Source organism: Stegodyphus dumicola, chromosome 1, assembly GCF_044657685.1.
Source record: "Stegodyphus dumicola isolate Sdum_Otavi_A_Nest chromosome 1, ASM4465768v1".
Lineage (NCBI taxonomy): Eukaryota > Metazoa > Arthropoda > Arachnida > Araneae > Eresidae > Stegodyphus > Stegodyphus dumicola.
In genome coordinates, this window is record NC_140768.1 from 5283580 (window position 1) to 5305027 (window position 21448).

The following is a 21448-nucleotide window of genomic DNA, read 5'->3' on the forward strand; positions in this document are numbered from 1 at the left end:
GCAATCTCGGGCATGACAGTTAAAAGGTTAAAAACTTGGTATCAGTATCATGGCCAACATTAGGAACTGAATCATTTTGAATTCCTTTTAACTAATTTGAAGGCATTATGGCTATAAGATTTGAATATTTCAATGCAGTCGTTTAAAGTCTATCAATAAGTATACCTTCACAACTGCACATAACAGTGTACATTTCCTCATAGTTCAGACACTTTCCCAAGGATTTTTCTTAGCATTATTTTCATGCTACCAATCAGATGCTCCCGCCAGCCTGTCTTACCTCTTCTTGTTCCAAATTGATAAATCCAAGCCATCACTCTAATAAAATTTTTAAAGAAAATCTACAAAGGAATGGACATTAATCCTAGATGAAACTATCTTCCTCTTCTTTTCTTTGGCAATTTCATCTTCATCACTTGTGAAATCATTCCTTGACCAATCTTCTGGTGGTAAATAAAGCCAGTGAGGTCTCTTTTGTCCAATTTTGGTTCTGCCTCTACTGACCAAGTGACTGGATTTAATATTCCTCTTTTATTTGTCCTCGGTATATAATGACTGGCATCTTACGTTTCTCGCACATCACTCTTACTTCAGAAAAATATCTCAAAATGATCATCTGCTTTTTCTCTAAATGTCCAGCAGCTTATCTTGAAACACTTGGCATGTTTTACTGCGATAACCAAATCCAAATCTTCCTTTTTGTAAGCATCTATTCAATAAAATCCTGTTGCAGAATACGAATTTGCTTACAGAAAGGAACACCATAAATTTCACATTGCAGATGAAGTTGATTAATCCAGAGGCACCAGTCGGTGCTCCAATCTGATGACTAATTTCATCAGGGCTGATCCTAGCAGGGGCAAGATGGTGTACATGTGGGCAGCGAAAAAATTGCCAAGCAGCATATTTTTTACATTAAAGTAAAAAAGAGCAGGCAATTTCAATTTCAATTTGCCTGTGGGCTCCAACGTTATAGGATCAGCACTGAATTTCATCCAAACCTTCGTCTACAGCACCCAAAAGTTCAACAAAAATTGTTACAGACTCATGCCTCTCCATTGTGAAGCATAATTTTCTTTAAATGCAATTTTTCTCATTGGCGGCAAAATTATGGATCTTCATTTATAAAACTACTTATCTCTTTGCAGTGTGAAGGAATGAATATTCCTTTTTGGTTCTCCAAAAACAGTGCCTAGTATCTTGGACTTGGCTCTGTGTAGTTGTAGAAGTAAGAGGAACTAAACATAAAAAATTTAATAAATTCTCATCTGATTCTGGTCAAAATACTTGATAGTTGCAACATCAGTTGTTTGATCAATCGAGGCTGAAAAATATTTCAATTTTTTTTTTTTTTTTTTTTTTTTTTTTTTTTTTTACTTGCTCTAGATTTGGGGGTGGGGCATATCAGAGAATTGCAGTCTTCAAGTATTTCATTTTGAATCACAAAATTTGTATATAGAACTTCTTTTTTAGTAGTTCATAGATGATCTTCCAGGGGTTTGTCTTTAGACTGAACGGCAAATCTTAAGATAGCCCTGAAATTTCCTTCATTTTCAGAGGATAAGTTATTTAAATCGATTGGCTCTTGGTCCCCATGCTCCGGTAATGCCTAACCACATGCCACACAGTACTGTTTTATTATGGACTTCAGTGGCTTTCGATTTTTTTTAGCTTTTTTTCTTTTATTTGGGTCCAATAAAAATTCTCAAATTTTGTTTGTGTCGTTAAGTTGGTGCAATGCAAAAACTAATGGGTACTTTTCTTTTATGAGGACTGGATTGAGAAATGTTTGTATGTTGTGACATTAATTGTAACTGCAGCTGTATTGCAGATGTCTTTGTAGACTATATGTGTCATGATTTGTGATAAAATTGTGTAACTAAATAAATATTTTTATTTAGGGAAAAGGATTTATAAGAAGAATGTAAATTAGCAATCTATCCATTCTCAACGTTGTGGTTACCCACAGGTGTTAAAATTTAACGATAAAGGTCAGTAAATTTATTAATATGTACTTAATTGATTTAAGAATTTATTAACATGGAAAGTCTTGCTAAAAGAAGTTGCTTGTTAGAGCAACATTCGTGAATCATTACAATTCATTAATAACATCTTTAAATGAAACCAATTGAAAACGTGAGGAAATAAAATTTTAATTTTCTTTTTTAAAACAAATTGCTACAGATTTGGCTGAACTAAATGATAAAATTTCTACTGCTTTTCTAGATGCCAAATCTGAGGATTTTGGTGTTGAATATGACAAAATTGAAGAATGTCGAGAAAACTTGGACATAGCTCGCATTTGTACTGAAGCATGTCTCTGTAGATATTCAATTCCTTGTTAAGTGTTTGCATTGAATACAGGTGAAAAAAAAAACAAAATTAAAGCTTCCTAAAATAGAAATAGTTAAATTTAACGTGGCTTCAGTCAGTTCAGTAGAATTTATAATGATGAGTCAGTTTTCTATAAAGATAAGTTTTAATATCTCATCCAATGCAGGACAGTTGGCAGTAGAGCCTCGAGAAATTGTAGACAGCTCCAAGCCTTTGATAGCTTAAACAAGAGGTTTGGCCGCGAAGAGCTAGTCGTTGAGTACTATGTTCGTGAACTGCTATCATTGGTAATAAAAGCTATGAACGTGAAAGAGAAGATGGATATCGTGCAGTGAGCAGACTTAAGTCACATTTGAGGTCATTAGAATCGATTGGCGCAACTACTGACAAGGAAGCTGCTATGTTGTTCCCATTGGTGGAATCTTGCATTAGGTTAATTGGAAAAGACTTAGAGACATTAGGTTAATTGGAAAAGCCGGAGAGATGAAAAATTAGCAACCGCCTTCACCGGGAATCGAACCACGGACCTCTGGAATACCAGCCCAGCGTGCAGAACCACTACACCACGAAGGCATGCTAGGAGAGCGGGAGAAATACCGTATATACTCCCCTTTTTAAAGGACGACTGATGTTTGTATGGGACCCAATCGCCAAATCCTGGGTGTGGAGAAAACTCATCCAACACCCTTTTACTTCGGGCGCCACTGTAGAGACATTAGGTTAATTGGAAAAGCCGGAGAGATGAAAAAATTAGCAACCGCCTTCGCCGAGAATCGAACCACGGACCTCTTGTGATGATAAACTATACCATTTTGTTTTATTGTTTCTTCCTGTGGAAACTGAAGACAAACTAATTTCCTTATCTAAAGCTAGTTTCAAATCTAATGAAATTTCAAATAAAAATCAAACGCACACAAAAGACGAAATTTTTGTTCCGATGGCTTGTATATTCTGTGGCAAAATGTGTTATTCTCGAGACTGTTTTAGACCAAAAAATGTCTTTTGAGATTAAAAAAGAAAAAAAAAAGGATATTTTAAGGATAAATAAAGCCAGTTTTGTATATTTGAGAATCGGGCATCATTAAAAAAATTCAAGGCAAAATTGTAAGATGTATAATTTGGGAAAACGAACATTGGACTATATTATGCCCTGAATTGTTTAATGTTGATAAGCAGATTAATTCAGAGACTCCTCACATTTGTGAAAATGTAACGTTTTCTAAACAAAACAAAACGTATGTTTTACAAACTTTGCTTGTTTCTATTGAAGGAAATGAGAACAGAAGAACTGTGAGAGCTTTATTTTGACATGGCATCACAGCGGTTGTATATGTTTAACTCTGCCGTGAACCAAATGGGGCCAACTGCTGAATGAGGAAAAACTTAACACATGTTTGGGTTGTATTAACTTTAGATAACAACATAAATGCTACAAAGTATCAGTGACTAATTTGTAGAAAAATAACTCTTGTGAAATCCAAGTTCTGAACCAGTAAATTATTTGTGGGTACATTCCTAGTATTCAAAAAGCACCTTGGATGGTTGAATTACAAGATAAAGGCATCGGCCTGATTGATGTAGGAAAAGGCTCACTACCTATAGAACTTTTCATTGGAGCTGATTATGCGGGAAGTCTTTACACTGGAAATATTTTCCACTTGTTATCTGGTCTTGCTGTGATGCAGACATTTATTCGGTTGGGTTTTTATGGGCAAGATAAACAACCGCACTGTATCTCAATGTGCTTCAACTTTGATAACCAGCATTCCACAGAAATAATTTAGATAATTTTTGAAAATTAGAAGCTTTAGACATAAATTACTTTCCAATGAAATTAAGTCTAGGGTGGAACTGGAAATGGTTATATTGGATCACTTTCATAGGACCTTTAGGGAAGAAAAAAAAAAAAAAAAAAAAGATAAAGTCAGTTTCCATGGGTGGATGATCGGCACAATTACTAGTCAATAGAGACTCGGCTGAAAAGAGATTTCTGTCAAGCACAAAGAAACTTAGAAGAAAAATTTGCAGATTATAATGCTGTAATCTAAGATTGGTTGCAGTCGGTAATGGTCGAAGAAGCACCAAGCAATGAAACAGAGGGGGACATACATTAACTTCTACATCGACTAGTTTTTAAAGAAAAAAACCCCGACACCGGCTAGAACAGTATTTGACGCATCGCGTAAGAAGAAAACATTTTCTTCCTTAATTACGCATCAAATAATCAGCCTGCGCGAGGGATATAATTTATAAATATAAAAATTCCAATACTGAAATTTTTGTAACAAAAATAAATGAATAAGTAAAAGAAAATCGTCATCCGTTCATACGCTTTCCTAATTTTAAAAAGCAGAAAAATTCTTTTCTCTGGCGTGCAGCTAATGCTGAAGGTCATCGAACTGCGGTCTTTACCAAGAACGAGGCCTTTCGATAAGCAGTAAAAGCTAATATAACTGAAGAAGGAAGGAAAACATCGTTCCTTGACCATGACATTTCAGCTTATGTCTGTAAACGAATACTTGGAAGAAACAAAAACAAAAATAAAAGATTATCTTCTTCTACGACTAATGGAAAACAATAATGCTCGTGAATGCTGAAAAATTAATTGAAAAAAATAAACAAATGAATAAGAAACTCCGAATTTTGTAAACTTCCGATTAACTCTTTCGCATCGAGAGACAACCAAATCTGTTTTCAACAAACATCGAAAACGCCCGTGTTTACGAATTTGTCTTGGAATAGTTTTCCTTCCCCCCTGCTGTTTCATCCATTGTGTGCAGTTTTACCTTAGGGCCGGATTGCACCTGCGAACGTCAATAGCTTTTCCGTATTTCTCCTTTATTTGCTTCAAAAGAATGATTGACATGTCTTTTAACAACTCGCGAAACCAATGAGCCATACACTAACGTGAAGGGGAAAGAACTAGGTAGAAAATAAACGAGGCGTTGGGGCGGTTTGCCTTTGCCTAAATAAACGGGCGTTACGGGTGACTTCGATGCGAAAGAGTTAAGATCATTGAGAAATTCAAATAGAGATACATTTCCAAATTACAAGAGACTATAAGACTCAAAACGCAATTGAATGCTCTTCTACGTGACATCAAAAAGGACATGAGTAACTTCAAGTCAGTCGCAATGCTGGAGAAACTTCCTCTACTCTTTCGTAACAGAAAACTATTCTCTTTTTGGCATTGCAAAGAAAGCGAATTCCGCCATTCCATGGCATCAATGGAATGGTATATTCCAACGAGATAAATACTGTTATATGAAGTCGTTGATTTATTCAGACGAGGATAAAGCCAGCATCTTTGTTGATATACTAGAAGAAACGTTTACTCCCAAATACTAATCTTTACGGCAACAATCATATTTCCAAAGTTAATGCAGTAGCTACTTTCATAAAAAATCCCTGCTCCTTTGAGCTTTACATTCCTCGCTACGCATAAGTTATTTGCCAATTATATCAGCTTCTGGAAAACCAAAAAAGAGCTCCAGGTGTTGATGCTATATTCACCAAAGCACTGAAATATCTTCCTCTCAATGCTGTCACATGTTTTACTAAGATATCAATTCTATCATACTTTCCTAAAATATGGAAACATGCCATCATCGTCGTGTTCCCAAAACCGCACTCAAATTCAGCTACCGTCCAGTTGACCTTCTCGGTCAACTTTTTAAAAGAGCTGAAAAATTAATCTGTATCATCTAAATCAAATTATTTCACAGAGCTCTGACCTTCCAAAGAACAGTTTGGCTTCCGTCATCTTCACAGTGCTAATCACCAGCTGCTTCGTGTCATCACTTACGGTACTGACGGTTTCAATTGTAAATTCCCTACCGAAGTCATATTCCTTGATATTTCGAAATCTTTTGATAGGGTATGATACAGGGGCTTATCTACAAACTTATCAAGTTGAACTTTCCAGGTCATTGAATAAGACTTATTGCTTCTTAACTCCAAGACAGAACTTTTGCAGGGAAAATTTGCAATACTGTTTCTACCACGAGAAATATCTTCGCTGGAGCAAATAATATGGTTGGAGTGCCTAGGGGTCATTACTTTGGTGGTGCCTAGGGGTCATTACTTTGGTGGTGCCTAGGGGTCATTTATATAACATTTACCCTTACGATAATCCTCAAGACCCACAAATTGCCATAGCTCTTTTTCTCATATGATACAGAAATTATGATCCAAGCTTCAACAATTGCAGTTGTCTGACTCTTACTTCATTATTACCTTCAACCTTCTAAAAACTTTATCACTCTTTGAAGGATTGCGGTGTAGAAAATACGATACCTGTCGTTAAAAAATGCCATAAAGGGGCCCTCGTAAAAGATACGATTCCATTATAAAGCAATACTTAGCACTGAAGTACTCCAGAATAACGATAATCATTATTTTTCGTATGGTATTTGCGTTTTTTTTTTTAAATTAATGAGGAATTTACCAGTTTAATAATCGATCCCTCCCCTCCCCCGAGTTTAAATAATCGATTCACTTTTTTATCACATTTGGCAACAGGAATTTAAAATATGGCGGTATGATAGTGAAAGTATTATATCTGCAGCTTATAAATATTGTAAATCTGGTTGATTAATTAATTATGGCCAAGTTATCGTAGGCTGTTTGTTTCGGAGGAACATTATAACTTAAGCGAATGTTACAGTAAAATATTTAATATGATGGATGTATAAAAATCATGAAACTGTTGTAATGTATTACGGTTGTATTGTAATGTATTTATTTCGGAGTTTAAATGGCCAGATTTTTTTTTTTTTTACTGCTTATAACTCTGGACAGAAAGAAGCTGATTTCATTTATAATGCGACATTATTATTTACATTAGTTAATATTAAACGCTGCAATAACAGGGATGTACTTATATGAAAATTCTAGAAAGGGGTAATTTTTAAAGGATACACAATTAAAATTTTATTTTGATTTAAAAATATACAAACGTTCATGAGTTCTAAAGTTTAGATTGAGATTTTTAAAAATGAAGCTGACCAGTATTACAAAACTAAGTACAAAAACACGGTATTTTAATACTCAAGCTGTTTTCACTGCCTTTTAACTAGACTCTTTCAAATATAACCTCGTAAAATAAGAAATTTTTTATTAATTCCTTTTCTTTCTTTCCTTTTTTTCTTTTCTAGCCGTTACAAGTTGTACAGTGAAAGATGTTTTGAGTCACAAACCCTGGAGTTGTAAACGTGATTTTCAAAGTTGTTTTGAGATAGGTATTCCATTAACACTCGGATTTTTCTACAAACATCATTTTAATGTTTTCTCCTGCTTGTATGGCAGCAAGTGACTTTCAGGCCAGATTGATTTACATATAAAGAATTTCTTTTTTTCATCTGTGATATTTTATATCTAGGCAAAACTATGGGCTAGGGAGATGATAATAAAGATGTGGAGACTAGACAACCATAAAAATGAACTGAGCAAGAAAAAAATTACAATTACATATATAAAGGAGGAACAAAAGATGATTGAGGAAGAAATGGTTTTAAAAGTAGAGGAAGAAGCAAAAGTGATCCTAGTCAGAAATTTGAGCAAACATAAGTTGCAAAGCTTTCATGTGACAATATTACCCTGATAAAGCATTAGCAAACTGCAGCTTAAGTATTTTCAGTGACAGTGCCATGTCTCATTCCTGAAATATTTTCAAATATAGTTAAAAAAAATTATGTTGGATAAATTTTAAGTGAATGGGGGCTTAATGAGACTCAAGAGTCAAATGGTGCTTAAAGACAAAGAAGTAATGGGGTGCCTCATCCAAACAATAACATTTTTCACCTATGCCCCTCCATTCTCCTTCATCAGATGCAGTAAAATTAAGCTATGCTTTTGTGTATTGTATCTGTTTTATATTGTTTTGGGTGAAGTGCAGAGTCGTCCACTTATTTGGCACTTTTTACAAGAGTAAGAAGAATTAGATTTTTGTTAATTTCCTTTGACTTTTTAAGTGAAAATGCATTGATGTGTACATGGACAAAGTCAAGGGAGTGCACAGTACCAAATTTTTGCCATTCTTTGATTTTTTTAAGTGAAAATAAGTCGATATTGGATACCAAGTTTGTGCAATTCTTAAAAATGCGCCAAGCAGTAGGTGATTCTGTACTCTCCCCATTGTTTTTATCTTTTGTTTTATATTGAATGGTTTCAATTTCTTATAAATTTGTGCACAGTTTACTGTTGTAAATAAATAAGAAATCATATGTGGTTGTTTCTGGACCACAGGTGACTGCTTTTTGAAGTTTTACAACAGTATAATGTGTCTAAGTTTATAAAAAATTGAAATCATTGGATATGAAGGAATTTGACAACGCAATGTATCAGAATTTTTTTTGGAGCAATAATTTTCCACCAGCATTAAAGGTCTTATGATGAAAAATGATCAAAGCTCTTTTTAACATGTATGTATTTTTTTAGCAATCATAAATATTGCTGATATACTTAGATAACCAGAATGCTTTATGTATTCATGTTTAAAATTTAGAATTAGCTTTTTAGATTCTGAAATTTGAAAATACAATGCAAATAGTTCATGAAATGATTAATGCTTATTTTGTCACTGTTTGTCAGGTAATCACCAAACGGGAGGAGATATTGAAGCAGTGTTTTTTTTTTTTTCCCTTTTCTGTATGAAAGCATTTATAAATTTAGTTTTTGTTCAGTGCTTGTATGTTAAATATGAAATACAATAAAAGCTTGACTATCCAGAAATTTCGAAAAATGCCAATTTCCGGATAATGAAAATTGCGGGTAGTTAAGCGTATAAAAAATGAAATTCATGAAAAAAAAAAAGCAAATGAATGGAAAAAATTTCCACTAAAAAATTATAAAAACAATTATCTTTTTTGTTACTTGAATTATCTTTTTTGTTACTACTAACTTGAATATCAAAAGCCTACAATGAAAATTACTTTAGATTAAAAGGAAAAAAAGTTCCATTTCAAACATGCCAATGTATTAATTACATAAACATGAAAGTAAAACATCTGATCTGATTTTCAAATCCTTAAACATGAAAGTAAAACATCTGATCTGATTTTCAAAACCTATTCAACGTAAAAGTTGGCAGAAATGTTGCTAATCATTGCAGCAGAAGCTTAAACTAACAGATTGTTCTTTCTTTATTCAAATAATGAATAGGTAAAAATTATAGGTATAGCATATAAGAAACTTAAATTGGGTACCATGAAAATCGTAATTTTTCACAGTACATCACCAATATTTATCCATTTTTTAAAGTCATGTGTTGTGGACTTTTTTAATGCCTGAATCCTGTGATTTTCAAAATGCTGCACTGGATGCTGTCCCAAATATTTATAATTATTTCAGAGGGGAAAATCTAATTTATATCCTTCACAAAAATTATGGCAGCTTATCGAGAATTAATTGACATCATGCTTATCTAATTACTAGTGCTAATTTGGGTTCTTTTCTGTTATCAGGATCAGATTCAGGAACTGTATGTATATATGCACATGTGTATGCATGTTTGTGTGTGTAGACTCGGAGATATATATGTACTATGCACACACACACACAAAAAAAAGAAAATGGGACAGTTCTATATCTCTCGTTCTACTGAGCCTATTGACGAAATTCAACTTATAGTTTTCATGTCTTCAATGTGCGACTTAGGATATGTATTAGATTTATATATAGCATTGTTCTAATATAGGTATTTTGACACAAAATCAGGCTTTTTCTGAAATTACGTGCCAATTTGTTTTTATATTTCGATTCTACGACTCAAATTATGCCAAATTGTCAAGTTTTGTAAAAATCGGACGAGTAGTTTTTAAAAAATTAGTTCTCAAAATTTTAGCTCCTTCCTGTTAATCTCTTCATCATCCGTAACGCGTCTAGCGCATTCAAGTGAAACTTCTGCAGGGCGGCCATAACACGCTTTAAGCGTTCTTCTACATTTTAAAACTTTTAAATGTTTTAAACGCTTTCTAAATGCTTACTTGTTTGAGTTTTTATTTTTGTATTAGAACAAACAAAAATACGAGGGAAGCACTAATCAGGCATTCTATTTCTAAGGGTTTTATGAATACTAGTCTTGTCATTTTACATAAGATACAAGACAGTGAGAGATGGCTTCTCAGCAGAAACGTCTACTCAGCAGAAAAAGAGAAAAAATGAGGTTGTGAATTGGAAAGACAAGAATGATATACGTTTGATGAGTAAAGTCCATAATAACTCGATAATTGATGTTGGAACACGGAAAAGAACTGTAAAAAAAATCAGTAATTGTAAAAGATTACAACAAAAAAGTGTAAGGAGTGGACTGCCAGATCAGATGCTATCAAATTATCCTGCTGTTAGAAATAAGCAGAGATATTATTTTTTTTTCCATTATGCTTTATTTCCTTATAATTTTACTTAATATTCATTGACAGTCATCCACTATGAAAGTCATATATGGAAAGTTATGATGTACAGAGAAAACAACATTACATACTACGAAAAACAGACATCCGCTGGGGGGGGGGGTTCGCGGACAGGAGAGGGCGGCGAAAAGGTTAATTCAATTTGGTATGCATTTATTAATTTCTCTTTTTTTATTAAACTTATTTGATTCTTCCTTTCACATTTTGAAATTTAGATTCATTTCAAATAAAATTCGCCCATTTTTATGATTATTTTTAAAATTTATATTTTAAAATAATTTTTTTAAAACAATTTTGAATTGTAATCTATAAAATCTTTGCCATCATCTTAAAGTAGATGTATTAAGTATATATAGTTATTTATTCAAAATTTCCTAGGATATATGTGAATTTACATATATCCTAGGAATATGTATTTTATGCATTTTGAAATTTTGCATATTAATTATAAGCAATAATAAAAAATGTGTTTCATGCACTTGTTAAAATTATTCGAAAGTATGAATGATGACTTTTTTCCCCACTCATGGACAAAGAAAAAAAGGAAAGGAAAATAGGTTGCTATAAATTAAGAAGTTCACCATTTCTTAGTTCAAACTGAAAAAAATCCACCTAGGTAAATTTTTGAATTTCTTTGTAAATTTTGCACCAGATTTTACAAAATTTAATATTTAGGCATAATTTGAATTGTAGAATCGAAATATGAAAAAAAGGGCATGTCATTTCAGAAAACGTCCAATTTTGTTTCAAAATACTTATTATAGAACAGTGATATACATAAATCTAATATATATCCAAAGTCTTGCTTTCAAGACATGAAAAACGTAATTTGAATTTCGTCAATCGACTCAGTTAAATGGGAGATGTCCCTTTTTTTTGGCAGTATACATGCATATGTGAACACATCCATACATGCGTTTCTGGACTCAGTCCTTATAACAGAACAGTACCCTAAGTCACACTGTGTTTCAATAACATATGTTATAACAATATCTAGAATCACATTTTAAATCTCCCATTTACTAAATTTTTCTAAAATATTCAGGTTGAATGCCAGATAGTTAGCTTTGACTGTATATACAAACACAGAAGAAAGCTTATAAATGTGGAATTTAGTTTGTCACAAATGCAAATTAAAAAATATTTTCTTTTTTACTTGAATATTTATTTAAGATTACAGAGTTAAATACTGTAGTTATATAATTGAATATATATGAAAGGCTTCTTATCCTTTGAATCTTTTTCCGAGTATTAATTAATATATTAGTTAGATATTATTATGAAATTGAACAAATATATTTAAGGATATCATTTATTGTCCTGTAATGCTTTTTTTTTTGTTATAAAAAATGGCATATCTAAGAATAAATGGCTTCTAAGAATGCTGCTAAGTTTTTTATTGAACAACTTTCTTGTACAACACATCTCTAACAGCAAGTTTTCAGACAGTTTTTTTCATTTAGTTGATTTGCAAGTTCACAAAATGACTTGGATGCAAATATCACATGTACCATTTTGTTATGTTATTTAATTTAAAATTTATATATTATAGAAAAATGTTCCAATTATGTTTTTCTTTCCTTTTGTATAAAATTTTCAGCATTAAGATTAAACAAATTCAATTCTTAATTAAGATTTAATAAACTTGATGTTTAAAAAATATCCATCAGAAACTAACTCAGTATTGAGAAACTCAGAACCCATTAATTTCCCTTTGATCATTAAGTGGTGGTGAATGGTGAAATTTCCTTTTGTATCATGATGCTTGCAGAATTTGATGTTTATAAAAATAATACAAGCAAAATTTATGCAATTTGAGTGAAATGAAGGCTGTGTTTCATCTGAACAAAATTATGATTTTAAAACAAAAATTTTACTTCAGGTATTCAGTGTATAGTATACTATTTAAAAATAAAAAAATAAAAAAAAAATTAAGTGGTTTATTTTTCTCCTATCCTTTTCTGTTAGCACTAAAGATTTTAAAATACTGGTAAGATATAGAAAAAGTATTATATTATGAAAATATATTGACATGAAAATATATATAAGCTTATCGTATTTTAACTCTTGTATTTGCATTTTTCTAGTATATGAGTGAAATCATTTAAAAATGCACTCTTTACTTTTATTAATTACATCTTCTTTATCTTCTCTTTCATTAATTGCATCTCTTTCGTTTTATTTCATCTTTAAGTAAATACATGTTTTTGATTTAGGTAGTGGACATGTAAAGAAAAAAAAAAAAAAAAAAAAGAAGGATACAACAGTTAAGACAAATCATAACTGTAGTTCATAGAGTATTTAACTTGCAGTGAAGTAAATGTGAAACTCTTGGCATGCAAAATTCAGCCTTGGTTGGCATTGGCTTTATAAAAAGTTCATCTTACATAAAATTAAATTTTTGCTTAACTTGATATTTAATTTTGACAAGATATTTTCTCTCTGGCAACCATACTCTGGATTATCTGCCGTGTAATTTGTTACTAAATGTTGTGTGCGATTAAAAACAAAATTGTGAATGAAAATAGTGTTGAGATAACCATGGTTGTGATGGTTAGTCTAAAATATTAGTGATAGTTGAGTTGATAATATTTGTGCAATGTGCATGCACTTAAATGTGATAAACAGTACAGTAGAATAGTGAAATATTAAACAAAATGTCTTTTTAATATATCTGATTTTATAGTTTTCAAACACAATGTATTTATTCTGTAATATATTTGTTTATAGCATTGTTTTTAAAATGAGTAATTTATTGTAAACTGTGATATTTATTTATCAATATGAAGACTCTTTTTATATGTTGTTTAACATTACTGAATTAAAAATTTTTTAAGTGTTTACGTATTAACACAACTACTTTAGTAGCATTCAACAAATATTTTCAATGTGCCAAACTCTGGCAACCATACTCATAACATTTGTTTCAGTCAAGCAACGGCACCATTTTCCTACACATTCTTTTTCGTTGTGTTCCAAGTTCAAACAGTTTTTATAAATAAACTGATCTTTTTTCCCCCCTTAAACTTGTTTTAAAATATGAGCTTGTAGAATTTGCCAGCAAATGGAAGAAATTGCTTTAAAATATCTGCAGGACTACAGAATTTTACTGAAAATTTTTTAAAGGAAAAAATGAAGAAATTCATTTCTTAGATAGTTGCTGTTGCCAAAATTTGCACAAAGCCAAGTCTCTGCAGTTCTCTGATGCTTTTTAAAGTGAAAACAGATTGCTCAAACAGATTACAGAAAGATTTGAAGAAGCATGTGTGTTTTATATTTTTAATGCATCTCGCTATCCTTATTTAATAATTCCAATTTTTATTCTGAATTCCTAAAGTATGTTTTCTTTTTATAACCACTTTTAAAAAAATTAAATATTTAATTTTATTGTAATAAGTAATATAGGAAGGTATTGCTGCAGTTATATCCTAAGATTTATAAATATCCTTATTATCTCTTGTAATAAAGATATCAAAGTTGTATAATATGTTGATAATATTCACCGATTTATAAATATCAATAGCTATGGAATCTTTTTAAAACAAAGCTGTGAAAACCAGCAATTGGCACCCAATAAGTAGCTTTTACCTTTTCATCTGTAAAAAATCTTCTTATTGCACCAAGATGGTTGTGTTAATACATAAGTACCTTTTTTTATTAATATTTTGATTTTAATGTAATGTGTAAAATCTTTATTGGTATTTGTGTTTATTTCAGCTCTAATGTTCTGGAATAAAAGCAGAAGTTTTGACAAAAGATATCAGTGCTCCGTATGTCCTTATTCTTCAAATGATTCATCAAACATGAGAAGGCACAAAATGGTCCACACTCAAGAACGCCCATATGGTTGCATGTTCTGTAGTAAAGCATTTAATCATAAAGTTAGTTTAGAGCGTCATATGCGTACTCATTTTTGTTAGAAACCATTTAAGTGAAAAACTGTTTTCAGTCCATATTTTTCACTGGAAAATTTCTTGCAAGTATGAGTATTTATCAATTTTAAATGTATGTAGATTTTAGAAAATGTTCCATTTCTTTACCAGGTATTAATCTATATTGGTCTTTAAACTTTCTTAACATTGTTTAACTATCATTGTTTTTTTATTGTAATATGAGAATTTATGTATTCTTTTATTATATGAGAGTAATTAACAGTAAAAGTTGTAATGCCATAGTCTTACAAGGGCTGTAATCTTATCTTAATCTGATTTGAAATCTGTATAGTATTTATTTATAGCAATTTTTGTTATACTTGAAACATTAGGTGTGTTAATACTGTATTTTTTATGTACTTAGTGTTTTTTCTAGTTTAATTAATGCATATTATGACAAGCTTACCTGTGTTACTTGCTTATCACATAATTGTTATTATTATATGCATATGTTTAGTTAACAAGTAAATCGTCTTTCCTTTGGAGTAATAAAATTTTCAATTGAAATAAAATCAATTTTTATTTAAAACGTCCTACCTGTATTTACAATATGATTTTAATGTGATGAAGAAAATTTTCCCTGTGCATGTTTGAAGATTACTAGATTCATCAAATGTAAATATTGCATAATTCCATTGATACAGTTAATAAATATTTATTCTTATTAACATTCTGTTTAATAACTTGTGCCATCTGATGTTTGTGTAACTGAAAAATGCAATCATGTTTTGTTTGAGTAACTTTTAGAGCTTAAATCAATAATACATTTTTGAATAGTATGCATACATTATGCGGGAAAATCTTTTTATGCTCATTTAATCATAGAATCTAAATTAGTTTAGAGTGTCATACATACTTTTATGAAGAACTTTTAAGTGGAAGTTTTCTGGATTTTAATTAAACAGAACATTTAATTTGTTTCTTTTATTTGGTTTCTTTAAATATATATATATATATATATTAGTTGTATAATGTAGAAAAATGTATCTGAGTGATTAAACCACTTTAACAAATTCAATATTTAATTTTATTGTAATAAGTAATATAGGAAGGTATTGCTGCAGTTATATCCTAAAATTTATAAATATCCTTATTGTCTCTTGTAATAAAGATATCAAGGTATTTATTCTCTTATTAGTTAATGAGTTAATGAAAGATTCATATTTTAAGTATTCTTCATTTAATTAATAATAAAATTTCTTTTTTGAAAATTGCTCTGAAAATTAAAAAAAAAAAAAATCTGAATCATTTTTCTTTTATTGCATACAAGATAATTAGTATTTACAAAAACTTTTATTTCAGTTAATGTACATTGGAGTAACACTGATATAGCCACAAGTTTCACAGGAAGATACAAATGTCAATTTTGTCCATATTCATCACGCAGTTTTTCAAACTGGAAAAGACATAAAATGAGCCAGCATTCTGCATCTGTTTCTCTGCCGTATTTATGAAATAAATGGAAATCCATATAATCATCTCATGTAGATACTCATAAACGTAACATTTCAATGCAGTACCTGCATATGTAATTTTGTGAATAAACTATGAAAACTTATTGTATTGTCACATGTTATTATACGTCTTTATAGTATGTGTTACAACCATTGCCTGAAGTCTTGCCTTTATGCAAAATAGCTGCCACTTCTATCACTGGCTACTTGGTGTGGTTAAATTCTAAAATGTAAAATTTATCATTTCTTTGGGCAAGAGAAAAATGCTAGAAAGAATGCTTTTGGCAAGAGAAAAGTTAGAAATTACTTTACTTTTAATGATTTTTCATGAAATTAATATTATTGGCAGATAAAAGATGTATTTTTTATTTGATATCTCATATTTAAAAGCTATATATTATCATCATTGCATAATTAGAAATCTCCTTGAAGATTTCCTGTGCCATAAATGTAAAGTTGTAAAAATCACAGAAAATGTAAATACAGTCAAAAGTCGTTAATTCGGACACCCATAATCCGGACCTCAAAGCTACAAACTTTCTGCGCATACGTCGCGTTGACTCATGCTTGTAAGACCTTTATGGCTGCGAATATGCGTGTGCGCGTGCGCAAAATACGTTTACGAATGCGCGTTTAATGTATAACGAACGGTATAAGCTAAGCTAAAATTATCTAATTCAGTTAATGTTGCAGATTGCGTTGTTCCTTAATCTTCGAATTGGATTCGGCTTATTATTTTTTGCAGATTGTTAGAGCAATTTTATAAAAGTAAGCTTAAACTTTCGATTATGTCAAATAGAATTTCTGATATATATTTACTAATATGTAAAGGATCTACAAAGCGAAAGTATGTTTCGAAGTCCATTAAACAAAAAGTGGAATTGCTGCAAAAAATGGATAAAGGCATATCCTTTGTTTATCTAAACTTTAACGTTTGTTTATCTTTAATAAATGTAGTATTTCATCTCGATGTACTCCATCTTTGATATGATTTAAATCACGTTCCTCGTCATAATAATTCGCTTCCGATAGCGAAGAAAGTGACAGAGGTTATTGAAATCGAAAAAAATTTCGATTGACAAATTAGTCGGTATTCTCGACACAGCAATTATAGGACTTGAACAGCGGAACTTTGTAACTGAACAAGAAATTATGTCTGTTTATAGAATTAAAGGGTTTTTTTTTTTTTTTTTTTTTTGTAAATTTTGATACCCTTTGGATCATAATTGTTCTTTATTTCATAAATTACGGTTTCATATTTTTAATTTTATAATTTCTGCATGCCATCTTACCAGATTTAAACTGATGATCTATAATCTGGAATCGCCGAAGTCCTGACGAGTCCGGATTAACGACTTTTGACTGTATAAATGATGATCTTAATATTATGATATATCTCTCCCCTTCTTTCCAGACTTTTTAATAAACATTTGCTTGGGCAATTTGACAATATAATGGCATGTATTTTATAACAGATAATTATGGCAGGTGAAAAAAGTGATTTTTATATTTTTTATTGTATTCATTTATATTTTTTATGGTACAGGAAAAACTTCATATCTGTAAAATTTTTCCTGTATAGATGTTTTTAATTATGCACTAATTATAATATATTTAGCTTGTAATTGTTATATCATGAACTAATAAGTATACTTTTTTTTCCATCACAAGCAAGTATTGTAATTTTCTGTAGATAAACTGCAGCTTATACATGTTTAAAAATTGAAAATTTAGGTTTGCGGCATATCTGAGGGAATTTTATTTTTCCTCTGACCTGAAAACTTCACTAGTTTAGAATTCAAGTTATGCACAAGCGAATTCGCTGCAGTAGTCTAACCTTAGATTGCACTAAGGCAGTGCCAATAAGTTCAAACTTGCCTAAGGTAGATGGTGCTCTCTGTAAAGACACCATAATGCATGTACTTTCTGCATTGGTTTTGCCTGCGTTTTCCTATGACTTTTTGTTTTCATGGAAACAGCTACGTTTACTTGTTAAGTTGTTCATTCTTGCACGTTTTTGCTGCTTTGTAGCGTGCTTTTTGTTTGCCTTATCATTCATGCTTTAAAAATATTATTATGGCTCCTATACGAAGAAAAAGTTATACAAGTACTTTTGAGCTTTTGGCAGTGAAAATAGCGATTGCAATTGGAAATTGTGCTGCGGCTAAAGAATTTAAGTTGAAGAGCGATGCATTCGGCAGTGGAAGCCCGAACAAGAAAAATTAGAGAAAATGCCTAAGAATAAAAGATCTTGTTGAACTGTGTCATAGCCTGGTCTGCTTTGGAAGACAATCTAATTTAGAGAAATGGACACTAGAGCAGAGAGAAAGTGGATTATCAGTATCAACAGTTAGAATTCACCTTCGACAAAGGTAATTGCTCGACAAATGGGCATTAAAAAATTTGTTGGAGGATCTAATTAGTGTTTCAGGTTCATGAAGCAAAAGAAATTATCTGTCAGGACCAAAACAACAGTTGGACAAAAGCTTCCTGTGGACTGGCTTGAAAAAAAGATAGCTTTTTTGGAGTACACATCTAAGAAAATTAAAGTACAAAATTTGAAAAGAGGGTAAATAATTAATATGGATGAATTACCTGTTACTTTGACTGTCCTCCGAGCAGAACTGTTCATTTAATAAGGGAAAAAACTATTTCAGTGTTAACAGACGGATCCGCCAATGGAGAGACGTTAACCACTTTGATAACTTTCAAAAGAAAAACAATTCCGAAAGGAAACTTCCCTAAAGAAGTTATTATTTGCGCCAGTGAAAAAGGATGGATGTGCGAAGGAGTGATGTTATTTTGGCTGAGAGAAATTTATCGAAAAAGGAAAAATGCTTTTTTCCAACTCAGTATTCTGAATTGAAGTGTGATCCCATTTAGCGGATACGGTAAGATCTGAAGCAAAAAAACTTAGCACCGATGTCTCAGTGATACCTGGTGAGCTTATAAAAATTTTACAGCTGCTGGATCTCACTATCAATAGAATTTTCGAGCATGAACTATGAAAGCAGTGGGAGGAATGGATGCAAAGCAGCCTCCGTTCCTTCACAAATTCTGCAAGAATGAGAAGGGCTGTCTTATGGGTCAATAAAGCATGGCAATCAGTGTGAGCTGGTATGATTGTATCAGCTTTCATTAAACTGGAAATCATCAAAAATGAAAATGAAGATAGTGACGTTGAAAAAGTGGATTCAGAACAGAATGATGAAATTGACCTTGATGGTCATTTGTTAAATTTATTTAATTCTGACATTGAGTCAGATTTTGAAGGTTTTACAATAAATGTTGTTTAATTTAATTAAAAAAGTGTTTGTTTATCTAATTTACATATTCTCTTGCATAATATGGTAATTTATGGTGATAAGAGAAGTTTACCGAACCTGTAAAAATAACATCCATTAGAAAACATCAGAGTTTGTTTTCGGCAATTTCAAGGTAAGATGTTTCTTCCTTATTTATTTATATATTACTGATTATATTTATGTTGTAAATGTTATAAAATGTTATCAATAATGATTACATCAGTAGGGCAGGGAATTGCTGAATAAATGAATATTAAGTGCCATGGTCCAGAATGCTTTGCTGTGGCGTATATGGCGGTGCAGCTTACTCAATGAACTTTCATTTTTTTAGTCAATTATGTGTGTGGCATATATGCCAGGGCAGTTTATCTACCGGAAATTGCGGTACAAGTATTATTTTACATAGGTTAGCTATTCCTAATTGCTGTATTTCTGTAAATGGAGCAGCTTTGTTAGCACTTTAAATCCATCAATTAACTAGGTTTTTCGTAAAGGATATTCTTGGAAAAAATTACGACTGAGTTGGGCAGTTCTTTATTTATCCTTTCTGAAGTTCCATGACCAACAACAAGTGCAGAGGTGTAGTCACCTAAGATTGACCTGTCTATATGGCCTAAACAAAAATGGAAAGTAGGACAATTAGACTAATAGATTTAGAATTTTTAGACATATGCATATGTACGCATACATATATATATATACACATTGTACTTGCTTCAGCAGTACATATACTAAAATTGGAACAATACAGAGAAGATTAGTATGACCCCGTACATATAAAATAAAAAATATGTAAACCAGCTTTATAATTTAATTTGGTAATGGCCTTTTTATTTGGTTATTTTCTCTTTATTCAAAAAAAAAATTAATACAATTTCTGGACTGCGTAATTTTTAGGTAGATCAACGTTGCATGGCTTGCGTAATGCTGATGACATACCTGATTTGGAACCTAAACTAAAAATTTTGAGAACTGAAACCTTTCTGACCTCTTGGCAATCTTCCATATTGGATAAATGTGTAGTTTTAGTGCTGCTTGGGCACTGTTTCACTGCGCTCCCTTTCTATTGCAACAGTATCAATGTAACTATTCTGGAAATGACATGGAAAATGTAATGAACACAAATCTAGAAGATCTGTTGTAGGAACACCTGCGGCATAGAAACACAGAGATATTGCTTGTGAAGCACGTGGATGGCATATTGAAGAGGAAGAATTCTGACTACATAGAATGCTAAAATGTTGAATTCGTAATGACTAAGAAAATGGGCAGTCAAGATGGATTAAATTCCATTTTTATTTAAATTGACATTTGTGGCCTTCTGTTGCAAAAGAAAGAGAGCACAGTAAAATAGCATTTAAGCAGCACAGAGTGTGTAAAAGTGTGCATTTATCCAATATGGAAGATCGCCATGAGGAAAGTTTTGGTTTAGGTCAGAAAGGTTTCATTCTCAAAATTTTGAGTTTAGGTTTCGAATCAGCTACACCATCAGCACTACGCAAGCATGTGACATAGAGGTATATAGAAATGGTGTGTATTTAATTATGGCAAAGCACACTAGGGCTATCTGCCTAAGGGAAGGGATGCCTTCGTGGAGGACTTTCTAAGGGAATCTGGCTCGTATACACGTTACACATGGGGAAAACACCCATACAGCGAGCCCATTCGCGGGATTCGAACCTCGGACCGAACTACCAGTGTTCAGCGACTTTACCGCTCGGCCGCTGGTGGGCGCTATATAGAAATGGTGTTGATTTTTTTAGAATAAAGAGAAAATAACCAGATTAAAAAAAAGAGGAATTAAAAGGCTATTACTAAATTAAATTATAAAGCAGATATACATGTTTTTTACTTTATGTTCATATTTCCTAGGAGATAGTCCAAAAACTGATCTAATATATATGTATAAAAGATTTGGTTCAAATCCTAGCTAAGGAAAAAGATACAGGCAGGGTGGGACATATTTAAAATATCTTAAAAATAAAAGTGAAAATTTAGAGTAGTCCAAGATG

At 31.6% G+C, this 21448-nt stretch overlaps 1 protein-coding gene and 1 pseudogene across 12 annotated transcripts; both read left to right on the forward strand.

Moving 5' to 3' along the window:
- The first annotated feature begins 1976 nt into the window (after positions 1–1976).
- On the forward strand, positions 1977–16235 carry LOC118195985 (uncharacterized). Of its 12 annotated transcripts, none has more exons than XR_015040076.1 (3): positions 1977–1991; positions 14463–14725; positions 15980–16235. XR_015040076.1 is itself a non-coding variant. In XM_035367338.2 (3 exons), the coding sequence occupies exons 1-3, from the start codon at positions 8139–8141 to the stop codon at positions 16007–16009; spliced, it is 318 nt and encodes a 105-aa protein (XP_035223229.1). In that variant the 5' UTR covers positions 7243–8138; the 3' UTR covers positions 16010–16235. The 12 variants fall into 12 exon arrangements, 1 of the variants encoding a protein (XP_035223229.1); XR_015040071.1 differs by lacking the exon at positions 1977–1991 and adding an exon at positions 6815–6872; XR_015040073.1 differs by lacking the exon at positions 1977–1991 and adding an exon at positions 6864–6999.
- Positions 16236–20143: 3908 nt separating this feature from the next.
- Positions 20144–20243, forward strand: LOC118195990 (U6 spliceosomal RNA; annotated as a pseudogene).
- Positions 20244–21448: the final 1205 nt, after the last annotated feature.